Source organism: Macrobrachium nipponense, chromosome 10 (assembly GCF_015104395.2).
Source record: "Macrobrachium nipponense isolate FS-2020 chromosome 10, ASM1510439v2, whole genome shotgun sequence".
NCBI lineage: Eukaryota > Metazoa > Arthropoda > Malacostraca > Decapoda > Palaemonidae > Macrobrachium > Macrobrachium nipponense.
The window spans coordinates 72,303,822-72,317,082 of record NC_087204.1 but is presented as its reverse complement, the minus strand read 5'-3'; the positions used below and the strand labels follow the sequence as shown (position 1 = coordinate 72,317,082).

The window sequence follows — 13,261 nt, the reverse complement described above, 5'->3', positions numbered from 1 at the left end:
GATGGCCACCAGAGGCGCAGCAGTCGGCAGCATGGGATGGAGTAGTAGTAGTACGAGTGCTCTCTCTGTGGGACGGCTCCCTCTTGGAGGGTTTTTGTAGTGGGAGATTTCTATTGGCATTTGGCTCGTGGTAGTGGTCTCACTCGCCTAGTGTTCATACCGACACCCTCCTAGAGGGTGAGCGAGTCAGTTATACTGACCTTTTTCTTTATTTTATTTATTCTCTGGTATGTGTTAGTACATTTACCCTAGAAATAATAGATTAAAGGATATTTCGCGCAAGCGACACGAGCTGAGCCCAGAAAAGTTATTGTATGGGTAATTATAGAGGACAGAGCATCCAGGGTGCCCATATTTTCATCGAGTGCTGAGTAATATTCTTGTGTAAAGCAGAAAGAATTGATTAGTTACCAAGCGCAAAAAGCAAGACGTCATTGTAAGTTAGTTTTCATTGCTGTTATAACTGCCTGTAACTGTCAATAGGCTTGAGAGTATGTATATATATACATATAAATTTTTTATTAATATCTTTTGAAGTGAAGTATTACTAAATCTTGTTACTTGATCCAGTAGTTAATTAGGTACGTAATTTGAAGGATTGCTGAATAATGATTATCATTTTGCCTTTAAACACCAAATTGAAACATGATTTCATTAGGGCCCATATAATCTGCCTAAAAGTATTTAATGCTAAAGGTAAATGTGGGGTTCACTAAAAGCATGATGAAATGTTACCAATTCTTACAAAAAATGGTCATTTGTACATTGAAAGTGTGCTCTTCCATGATGGACTCTTTTTAGCAACCTAAGTAACCGCTGAAATACACATTATTTTTTTGCATCATATTACAATATATGTAGTACGTAATGTTTTGTAGTGTGCATTTTTATTTGGTATAAAAATTGATTTACTTTTTAACATAGGCATAAAAGCTTTTAATTTAAACAAAGCACTTGCATTTTGAATGGAATTTTTTTTTAAATTCCCATTTTTGCAGGATTCACTGTATACTTATATATAAGCACATAAATTTCAGCACTTTTAGAGTGAACAGTGAACTCTTTTATATATTACATATTTCACATTAATTGCACATGCTAATGTTTTTACACTAATTATTAGAATAAATATAGGAACTTCTTATTAATCCTTCTAGATTCCAGTGATATTTTATTCCCAACCCTTGAGATTTAGATGATGTTAAATGATGTCATCCCTAAAACTTTTTGGCAACCTTCAGTGTGTCATTTTGACTTTTTTTTTTCCTTTCCTTTATCATACCGTTCTAAAATGAAAATGACTAAGCTTCAACGTTACAAAAATCAGCTGTAAAACACGAGAAAATTTGTTCACAGCAAACAATAAAAGAAAATCTGCTGTGTTCATTATTGGTCAGTGTGTATTTTGCCACAGATGAATTCAGGACCCCCACAAAAAATCTTGAAGGGTTAGTGGAAGGTTATTTAGAGCCAAGAAAATACAATACAGTGTGCATAGAATTTAGTGTAGTTTAACAACACTGAAAAGTTTTGAGTTATTGTAGTTCTAAGAAGCCCATGGGAAATAATTCAAGAAAAACAGAAAAAGGTTTAAGTGTCATCTTTGGTTTCAGTTTAGTGGAGGTTTGGACAGATGGTGTGCCTTAATGAAATTTGATGTTGCATTTTTGTAGAATTAAGAAGTAAGCTTTGCTGATCCTTACTTTAGTAATCTTTGGCTAAGAACTATTTTTGGTGGACTAAATACAAAAAGACATGTCAAATGCTACAGTAATTTTTGTGCAATACTGCATATCAATAATTATTTTATGTTTTGATCCCATTGGTAATAATAATCTTTGTTATTTTCAAGGTCATTTAAGTCAAAGCTCTAACCAACAATCTGGAGGGGTAAGTTAGGGATCACACTTCTCATGTTAAGCTTGCTATTGTTCGACTGTTTAGCTTTTTGTAGACACTTGTTTTATTACACTATTGTTAAAGTATGATGTTGTGTTGCATATGAAAGCATATTGTTTTTAGCTAGAACCTTTTAGCATTTCATGTACTATGAGCTTGAATATCAATGTTTTGTTGTCTTGTACAGTATGTATATTTTTATTATCTATCATTTTGCTATGTAATGAATTGTCTTGCAGTTGTCATCTATTTAATTTTTTGTTGAAGGGGTTTTAGTAAGGTACTATATCATTCAGTCTTTAAACCTGGTGCATTTTCATATTAAGCAATGCTGTATGTATACATAAGACACTGAAGTTCTTGAATGACCACATACCCAAAACTTTCATGGTATAATATTGATAATTTAGAAAGTGGTTTGTGTGTGTGTGTAAATGTAGTAAATTTCTATACAAAATCTGTGATGATGTGATAATTGGCAAATAGAGGCATATTAACACCACAACCTAAATGTTAATAAGTGATATCTCATCATGAAGACAGATTATTTATTTTTGTAAAAATGTTCAGCAGTCTTTGGCATCTAACTATCAGTACTAATACTACTAGTAAAGTATGCACTGAATCAGTGGTCTGGTTAAATTGCTTATTAATTATATTTGAATGCTAATTGGAAATCAAATGTTCACAGAATAATTTAGCCATGCTTTATAGGTAACGATGTTATCTCTCATGAAGGAACAATGGTCCCACATGAAGGTTCTTATTAGTCATGGCTAAATCATGGTTATTCAGCAACACAAACCTGTCGGTTACTCTGAGCCTGCAATAGTTGTCTGTAATTATCCCCAGAATTGATGCCTTTTGTTCTCAAAAGGAGAATGACCAGTCTCTGGTGCAGTGGTTCTTCAACTTTTTATTACCATGCCTCCTCTAAGAGTTGGTTCTTCCCTCTACACCTCCGTTGCATCTATGAGTAAAATTCCCTCCCAGATTTAAAGGAAAATAAAAAAAAAGAGAAAGTGAAGGGGTTTCAAGGGAAAATAAAAAAAAAGAGAAAGAGAAGGGGTTTCAAGGGATAGGGAGGGAGTTAAATATAATTACCAAATATAGTAAGCTCAAAAAGTCTAGAGTAGTAGACTTTAGGAAACTAACATTATAAGGTGATACTTTTGTATACGTATTTTCATAAACTTCTGAATATTGTTCCTAACTCTCTTTAAGAGAATAGTGTAATGAATATAATTAGGAGAATTTTTAATTTTTCCCCTGGAAATTGCTGATGCCCACCCTATGGGGCATGCCCCCCCATTTTAAGAACCACTGTTCTAGTGGTATTAGTGCCACCTGTAACTAAAACCTTCCATTCAACCAATACCTCATAGCTGTGCGAGTTTTATTTTCTTCAGATTATATATGGGATGTTCATTTTAATCATAGTAATTTTAATAATTGTTTCCCACCTTTTCCACTTCTTGTACAGTTTTACATTTTAGAGTGATTTTATAGTTTTCATTAATTGATGAGCCAAGAATGAAAGCTTTTTATTATATGATTGGTGTTCATATATGAAAAAAATTTACATTAAAACAATGTTTGATAAAAAATGCAATACAGCACAATCTACAAGCACCATAGAGGCCATCTGTAAATAAAAGCTCTATAAAGTACTACTGTAATGTAACACTCCAGAATGGTAGAAAAATGGAGGATAAAATTAAAAATCAACAAATAATGCTGTAGTAAATAAAAAACATATGAGGTATGGTTGGTTGGATAGTTAAGGGTTCAGGTGATGCAAGCATCACTAGTGATGGGTCATTCTCCTTTTGAGAACAAAGGGCTTCCTTCAGTTCTGAGGAACAGAACAGACCACTATTGAGGGCTCACTTTGAGCGATAGGTTTGTGATGACCCAGTGATTTAGCCAGGACTATCAAGCACATGCAAATGGAACCAGTGTTTCTTTCAATGAGATATCCTCCTATCTGCTAGGCAGGACCAAACTACCCTGTGCACTTTTGATTTCCAATTAACTTACCAGACTTATTTTCATTTATACGCTGTTTAGTCAGATCACTGATCCACTGCATACCCTTACAATTAGTTACTGCAAATAGATTCTCAAGACTCTCTAAAATTCACACAATAATGTCAAAACTGATACATATATACTATATAGCAACTGGTATACAGTATGAGAATCCTTCATTAACATAGGTTGCCCTATTGATGAGCTGCTTTAGTTACCAATCATCTACATTAGGAAAAACACTGGGTGTGCTTTGGGTGATCTTATCTATTATTGTTGTATTTTTTATATTTTTATTGCAAACTTGAAAAATTTTCATTTAGACACTAAAGAAAATATTATTTTATGGGTGGCTCTAAAACACACACACACATTGAAGGTACGTACGTTAAATTCTGAATGAAATGGTTTTTAATGTAGAAAATTGGCTTAATATTAAGTTTGATAATCATTTACTGAAGACATTATGTTTCCAGTAGTATTTTTGCATTTAAAGTTGACTAAATTTTCATACCTCTTATCTCAGTGAGTAAACATGTAAGGGGAATGAAATTATGGTAGACTATGCTGCAGGAGGCATACCACCAAAGATGGCAGTACTACCAAAGTTTAAAATGTACTTGGCAGAAGTAAACTTTGTTAAATGAAAGTAACAGTTTGCTTCCCTTATGCATCAGTTCCCAGCACTTTGATTTCGTCATTAAGAAAATCTTCTACTGCACCAATATTTTAGGCCTATATACCGTATAAATACTAAAATGTCACTCTAATGTTATTTTTTAAAATGTGGGGTGGCCCATTTTTTTCATTAAGGAAAACTGCTGCAATCTAGTGTTTGCTTCAGAAGTTATCACCCATATTTTGATTCTCAATCAGGCTCTTCTTTTGATTTTCCCTTCTCTTTTCAAAGGGCTGCGAAGGTATAGGACCGCTTTACTTTCTTCTGATCTTTCTAAAGAAAGGACCTTTGAATAATGAATCATAGCAACAAATTCCAACACCATATGAATAGTATTTACCTCTTCGTGCTAATGCTTTCTGTAATGCAAGGCTTCATTTTCTTTTGCAATTTCCATTTTAGGAACTTAATTAGTAGTACTGAGCTTCTTGGGTCTCTAAAGTGTTAAAACCTGCTGTCCAAGTTACAGAGCCAATACAAAATGCACTCTCATTGCTCAAGAGATTTGGGAAACTATTTGTTTAGTTTGAAGCTTTGTTATAAAAGCACCAAGAGGTTTCTTCTGGCAAAATGATCATGAATACTAATCTGTACTGTACATGTATGTCTGTAAAGTTTTACAGATATTTTGTGCCTCCCAGAAGCACCATACATGTAAACCATCATGAACATAGAATAGAGATCTTGCCGTTCAGAGTGAAATGTGGATTAATTCACATTTTGCCTTTGAACAGCTCCAAAATCTTATTGCATCTTATGCCTCCATTGCACTTAAAAAATTCTATAACAAAACTCATCGCAGCCTTCTTTGTAGTATTTCATTTACACTTTTAGCCCTTCTGCTCAGTTTCTTATGGTTTCCAAGCATGTTATATTTCTTGCTGTAATCTGACTTAATTTCAAGGTCCACACACTTATTCTGTCCTAGGTTCAATGACATTTATAGTTATGTATAATTGTAGGTATGATTGGTGACCCCTAGTTGCCCTTGAGACACAAAATGAGACTTCTGTGTTTAATACGCCATTATCAGCAGGCACATATCTACTTATGCATCAACTTTTATAAGCCATTTATTTAGTAAATTTTGCTTTTCTTTCCACAACGAATATTTGCATATACAAATCTCTAAACTACTCATGAAGCTAGTATAGCAAGTGTAGCTTAGCCCAAACTGTAAGCAGTCATAGTTCAGTAAAGTAATACCAGCTATTATATTTTGCTTTTCTATTCTCTGGTACAGGTACAATAATTTTCCTCTTCTGAGGAAAATCTAACAGCCAATAACACTTTTTTAACATCCCTCCCTCTTTAGAATCAGAAGTTATAGCCATAGGCCATAAGAGATGCTCATTTATGGTCACCAGAGATTTCCTTGGTTCTGTGTTGTGGACAGTAGGTAAAGAGGTTTGCACCCAAGATAATCATGCACTTTGGGAGCCTCCAGGCCCACATTCACTCTTTTCTCGTGCTGCCAGTAGATCTGCTGCAGTCTGTCCCATAATATTGTTTGTTTGGTTTGATTCTCTAATTAAGAGAGAGCCTAGTCAATGCAGGAGGAAGCATCATATTCCTAAGATATAGTTTTAACATGAGATGACTGCATTGCACAAAAGAGGAGACTTTGGCAGCATAATTGAGATCTAACAACACTTTAGTTGGCTTCTCCAGCAAGTTCTTTGACCTTCCACTTGCCTTTCCAACACTGGACATCCTGGCAAACAAAATATTTGATAAAAGGCAGGGTGACTTCCAAAAGGGTATGACCATCCAGTCGCTGATATCCCCAGGAGACCATTAGGGAAGGACTCGGCATCTTTGGCTCTCCAGGATATCTAGCTTCACTTTAAAATCCATTTCTCATTGAGGAAATACATTTTGCTCTATATAGGTTGGGAGACTATGGTTTTGAGTCAAGTACTGTACTTGGGCCTGGCTACAGTTCTGTCCATCTTCTCTTTGACTTTGGAACAAATGGCAGTCTGGGTGCATTGATTTGGCAAAGGCTTCTAAAGGTATTGGACGATCGGCTGATGGTGATGACATTAGGATCGCCTGTGCAGATCCTAATGTCATCACCATAGGTGTGTGTCAACAGACAGAACTCTGACCTGGTCTCTTTAATCAAATCTTGAGTTCTACAGCTAGTGAATAAAATCAAAAGACTGCCTTCCGCCATCTAAAAGTTCCAGTGCCAACCAAGCCTGTCAAACAAGCTGTGCCTGTCTCTGATTTTGGACTTATTTTGTTGCTTGAAAATCTGTTTCCATGCAGCTGGGTAAGGATGAGATTCCTGTGATTGGAACTGGTATTTTTGGTTTGCCTTCTCTTTCTCTCTTAGATGTTCAGCCAATTGTGGCAATAGGCCAATGGCTTAGGAAGATTGCCATTCTCCTTGCTGGCTCTCTGTCCTACATGTTACCTAACTAGGTGGAAGCTTCAGGAAGGGTCATAAGTCTTTGGGATTTTCAGCTTTCACTCTGGTGACATGTATTTCTGCTTATGATGGTATACTTGGATTATGATGGTGTTCTTGGAAGTCTTGGCTTTCTTGCATTCAGCTTTCACTCTGGTGTTGTGTACTATTTCTGCTTATGATGGTATCCTTGGAAGCCTTGGCTTTCTTGCATTCATAGTTGACCTAGACTTGCAACTCTCCATGCCACCTGCAGCATCAGACCCTTCATGTCAGTGCAATGGAAGAATTGCTCTTGAGGATGGTCGTAGCAAACCAGACAAGGCATTCTGGGAAACCTGTGGGAGAGGATTTTAAGATGAAGATGATCAGGCTAGTGCTTGAATTCCTTTCAATCTCAAGATAATGTACCAAACATTTTCATGAGAAGAAGACATCAGTACCATGTGCTGTAGCCATTCTGATCTTCCAACTCTGACATCACAGTAAATACTTCAACCCCTTGAGTAAACCCTTTTAAGTTCATGAGATACTTCGTCCCTGAAATATTAGTTTCCAAAATCTCTCCTGGATCTATCAGCTTTGGGCAAACAGTCCTAGATATTCAGTAACTCCCATCAATCATATTCATATTATCTGTTTTCCAATCCCAAAGTAGTAACTGGATAGATGGCTGAGGGTTCAGGTTGCACTAGTATTATAGGAGGACTCCTTTTTCCTTCTTATGTGAAGAGAAGGCTGAGAGTCTAGTGAATATTGTGGAGCAAGATCGAGGGTTTTGCATGACTTTTTTTTCTTGTAATAAATCCCAGAACTCCATCATAATGTAGGTAATACCCTCTGTTAAACTTTTGTGTTTTGGGTATGATTATAGATGTAATCCTGAAATCCTATAAGAATTAATTTTTTCCTTCTATAACGGAGTCAGTTTTTTCATATGTGTAATTTTGTGGAAATGGAGGTATTTACATACTTCACACTTTATGGATTTTTTAACTGGTTAATTCTCACAAATCTAATACTATTGCCTATGCAGTCTATTGACATTATCTTTTTAGGCAGTTCTCAGGAGTCTGTATTATTTACATGCTGGCAATAGCTCATTTTTGAGTTGTGAATTCTCATGAATGTTTTGTATTATATATTTATGTATTTTTTAGTCTCCATTTTGATGTTTTGTATTACATAGTAAAGTATTTTTTAGTCTCCATTTTAAAGCTATCTAGATATATTGCTATTTTAATATTGCTATTCTTCAAACATAGCTGGAAGAAGTAGCATTATCAATCATTTTTTTGTTTTGTTATAAAAGCTGAACTCAATGGATGAGTTAGCGTGGATTTTTTTCACAGCACAGATTATTAATAGCTTTCAGGAATGATTAAAGCAATATTCGTTGCTTAGTTGATACATGGAACAAACCTTCGGTCTTAACAGTAGGATAATCTTGCACCTCCTGGAAACCTGTCAAAACAATCAAAGATTGTAAAGCAAGGAATCTGTGGCATCTGGCAACTCATGTGTATGTGAGGTGGAAGCTGGTAACCGACCAGGCATAGAACACTGTGATGCGTCAGTCTTTTTATGACTGCCTTGGAGAGTAGTTGCTTGCATGCTCCTTTCCAAACCAGTTGCTTTGTTTGCCTGTGATTTCTTTGTTTCAGTGTGTTTGTGTGTGTACCTTGTTGATTATTATGGAGTCCTCCAATTCTTCTAGGCCTTGCAACGCATGTGCCTGCCCTTGAGTCAAACGTTGGAAAATTATGGATTTTGTGGTGTTGTCTTCTGCGAGTGAGAGGTGTGCTTCGTAGACTTCTCTACCCAGCTGTGTCTCTCCCTTACATGTACATGTACGTGACCATGGAAGTGTTAGTCCTCCATCTCAACCCTCTCTGTCTCCTGCACCTGTTCTAGTCTGTCGTAAAGATAACAAGGCTCCAATTAAGAGGTCGAATGTGCCTGCTACAACAGTGCCTCTTGCACCTTCCAAGAACGGTCGAGAATTTGAAGCGACTCTGGTCAGTGGACGCGTTTCTCGTTCGGCTTCCAAAGAGCGGGACCTTAGGAATCAGTCTCCTTCAGGAAGTTCACTTTGACGTTGTTCCCTGTCTCAAGACCATGCTCGTGTGTCGTCACATGGCCGTTTACTTGACTTATTGCATGTTCATGTACATGGGATTCATCCCACAAATGTGAACCTGGTTCATCGTACGAGCAGGTACATGGTTTGGCTCTAGACCACGTACGGGTTTCTTCACATGGCCCTGTTCTGGAGACCTGTTTCAGGATCTTCAGTAGTTAGGGATTCCATTCCAACCAGTGGGAAGCATGATGCCTGGTTTCCTAGGGAAGCTTATCCAATGCCATTAGGGAAGAATGATTCTTACAAGCCTTCTCCTTTGCATCGTCAAGTCTCCTTTGCTGGAACCAGAGGAGGGAGAGACCCAAGGGTTTCTGTCTTCTTTCTCAGAGGCTATTTATGTCATTCAGGAGTTCAATAATCTTGGATGTAGAACACAAACTTAGTCTTCTATGACCCCTATGGGTATAAAGGCCTTGTTAGGTCCAAGGCAAGATACTAAGGCTTTGTTTGAGCTTCCTTGTTGGGGCATGCTCAGTCTATCTTGCAGTGCATTAATGTCTAGGTTTTGGACCAAGTTGGTGCTCTGTGCTCCAATAGGTTCTCGAGGTTCCTTCCTCCTCCTCTTGTGCAGCATAGGAAATATTATTCCACCAATGTGGTTCAGCTGATGCCCCGTCACCTTAATTCGGACGTGATCTGCCTTAAGCCTGGTTTGACCCTGGATCAGGTAAGGTCTGAAGGTCCATCATTTTCTTCACAAGAGGCCTTGACGATGGATGGAGGGTACTGCTTCTACTATCTTCCAGGCTGTCCTAGTTGAACTTGTGTTTGTTTCTTTGTTTGTATGGTATTTTTATGTTGCATGGAACCAGTGGTTATTCAGCAACGGGACCTACGGCTTTACGTGACTTCCAAACCACATTGAGAGTGAACTATCACACAAATACACATCTCTCATCTCTCAGTGGAATAGCCGAAAATCAAACTTGCAGCCACTGAGGTGGCAGACCAAGACCATACCGATCACGTCACTGAGGTGCTGGTTGGACTTGTGGTCCACTGCGGTAGCCTGGATAGTGTCGGATTGAGCTGAAGGAGGCTCAGTCAGTTCTTCCTCCTTTGTCAGGCTATTGCAGTCTGGGTCTACGGCCATTTCGTATCAAGGCCACCTTAGTGTGACTTTGTGGGCCAACCTCCTCCTGGCTAAGAGGGACGCGGCCTTGTCGAAGGTGGCAGGTTCAGTAGATTCGGAGTCCTTGTCGGCACTCCAAAATGGGGATCTCCTTGAGTTGCAGCTTCTATTCCCAAGAATTCATTTAGAAGAAGCTGTTGACCAGTGGCGAGCGGATACCAAGGATAGGCTAGTACATCAGGTGGTATCTAAATCAGAGACTCGTTTTCTTCCTCCTCCTCCCCCTCCACAACGGCAACCAAGACGGTCTCCTGTCAAATTGACACGGCGTTCGACTTCTGTGAGAGCCTCAGTCTGCTTCTCTGTCAAAGTCAAGTCAGCAACAGCGACGCTTTCAGTCTTACCCCTACAAGGCTGGGAGGGGCTCTTAGAGGAAGGGGCAGAGCGGGTCGTCGGTAGAGTGTGGGCACCTCTCCCTCTCCGTTGCCATGGGTAGGGGAATGCCTGGCAGGCTATCGGGCCAAATAACAATTGCATGGAGCAGAGAAGTGGGTAGCAGATGTCCTTCAGGTGTGGTATCTATTACCCTTCGACTTCTCTCCCCCTCTCTCAGACAGAACCCTTCTTAATCTGACCTATGCTCATGGCTCTCTGAAGTAGTACTTGGCTCTTCGGGAGGAAGTGTTGAAGATGGTGGACAAGGGTGCGGTGAAAGAAGTGCATCGTCTTCACCGGGGTTTTACAGTTGGATTTTCATGGTTCCGAAGACTACAGGCAAATGGAGACCAGTGATTGACCTTTCCACACTGAATCACTTTGTAAGGAAGACCAGGTTCAGGATGGAGATGCCCCAGACAGTTTTGGCAGCAATAAGAGACAATGACTTCTTGCGGTCAATAGACCTGAAGGATGCTTACTTTCAGATTCCAATCCACCCTTCGTCCAAGAAGTTCCTTCACTTCAGTCTTGGAGAGCAAGTCTTCCAGTTCAAGGTTCTTTGCTTCAAATTGACCACGACCCCTCAGGTGTTCACAAGGGTCTTTGCCCTAGTTTTGACATGGGCTCATGCTCAAGGGATTTGCCTGTTGAGATACCTCGACGACTGGCTGGTCTTGGCAGGCTCTAGGGAAAAACTACTTCAACACAGGGATCACCTTTTTCAGTTTTGTTGGAAGCTAGGTATAGTAGTAAAGCTGGGGAAGTCCAATCTGGTTCCCAGCCAGAGAGCTCTCTATCTGGGCATGGATATACAGATACAGCAGTGTTGAGGGTTTTTCCGTTGTACCAGAGGTTGGAGAAGTTCCGGTCAGTGGCGCACACTTTCCTGTCACAGTCCAAACAGCCAGCTCACTGAAGATGTGAACAAACAGGGGGTCTGGTGTCTTGTCAACTCCATTCAATGACAGTCGAGCTGCACCAGTGGGTAATTGACGGTGGAGCTCTCCACCAGGTACATTCCAGGCAAGAGGAATGTGGTGGCCGACAAGCCGAGTCGTTGGGACCAAATCCTGGGTACGGAATGGTCTCTGCATCAGGACGTGGCGGACAGGCTTTTTCACATTTGGGGAAGGCCTATGCTAGACCTCTTTGCCACTCGCTTCAACAGGAAGCTGGAGGTTTACTGTTCGTTGGTCCCGGATCCTCTTGGTCTAGCAGAGGACACCTTGCAGCATCCTTGGGACAATCTCAAGGTGCATACCTTCCCTCCATTTTGCTTGATCCTTCAAGTTCTGAAGAGAGTAATGAGTTCTCAAAATCTCAGGATGACCTTGGTGGCACCTTTTTGGCTTCACGTAGAGTGGTTCCCGGGCCTTCTGTCTCTTCCGTCAGAGGTTCCAAGAGAAATTCCTCCATGGCGACAGCTCCTTTGCCAACCTCATGTGGAAAGGTCCCACTAATCAGTAGAATCCCCGACTCTTCACGGCTGGAGACTCAAGTATCTACTCCAAGTGAGAGGTTTTACTAGAAAAGCTTCAAGCCAGATGTTTGTCTATCTCAAGAAATCTTCGTCAGCAGTTTACCAGGGAAAATGGAGTTTACTGTGATTGGTATTGTTGACAGGGTTTCTTTCCACTCAAGAGCGTCTGTTCAACGGATAGTGGATTTTTTTATCTTCCTCAGGGTTGAGAAAGGTCTTTCTGTTTCAGCTATCAGAGGCTACAGGGCTGACTTGGGCTTGGTTTTGCCCCTGAAAGGCACCAACATCTCTTTATTCTGGGAAATATCCATGTTGTTGAGGAGTTTCAAACAATCCTGTTCCCTAAAAGAACTCAAGCCTCCTGTGTGGGATCTTTCTCTAGTCCTGAGAAATCTCATACGAGCTCCATTTGAGCCCCCATGTCAGTCATTGGACAGGGATCTGACTCTAAAGATGGTTTTCCTATTGGCCTTGGCTTCTTCGAAAAGATATATGAGGAGCTTCATGGCCTGCGTTAAATTTGCCACTGAATTCATGGCTAAGATTCACAATCCCTCGGTGCATGATGCCAGATTTGCCTCGTTTGCTATTCCCTCACTGAATGACTTTGTGGAAAATGATCCACAGGAGCTCTTGCTTTGCCCCGTCAGAGCACTGTGATGCTATCTAAAGAGGACTCATTACCTAAGGCCTAGGTGTTGTAGACTTTTTGTTAGCACAGGCTGGTCAAGAAGGGGAGTGTCCAAAATCACAATTTCATTCTGGTTACACGATATGATTAAACAGGCTTACTCCTCTCATGCTAGTTCTGTCACTGAGTCTTTGCAGGCTAGAGCACATGACATTAGAAGTAAAAGTTCCTCTTTGACATTTGGGAAAAACTTGTCTGTCCATAGAATTTCGAGCATTGGTTCTTGGCTATGTCAATCCAAGTTCACTTCCTTTTACCTGAAGGATGTTGCCCACAGGTCTTTGGACACTTTCCTTGGGTCCGGTGGTGGCTGCCCAACAAGTTGCGTAATTCACCCAGTGCCCGTGGCAGGACAGTTTGTATCTTACCTAATATGAATGTGTGGAAGAAAGGATGAGTAAGTGGGCTGGCC

At 39.8% G+C, this 13,261-nt stretch overlaps 1 protein-coding gene across 11 annotated transcripts in view; it reads left to right on the top strand.

The window, feature by feature from the left end:
- Positions 1-13,261, top strand: part of LOC135223687 (glycerol-3-phosphate dehydrogenase [NAD(+)], cytoplasmic-like) — a 232,933-nt gene that overhangs the window by 213,554 nt on the left and 6,118 nt on the right. For 4 of the 11 annotated variants that reach the window (XR_010316563.1, XR_010316565.1, XR_010316564.1 and 1 more), the window contains one exon: positions 1,853-1,890. The exons of the other annotated variants lie outside the window; for them this stretch is intronic. Coding sequence is in view for 1 of the 4 variants with exons in the window: in XM_064262383.1 (XP_064118453.1) it covers positions 1,853-1,874 (22 nt within the window). In the remaining 3 variants the exon portion in view is untranslated. The remainder of the gene's footprint in view (positions 1-1,852; positions 1,891-13,261) is intronic. 11 annotated transcript variants of the gene reach the window in all.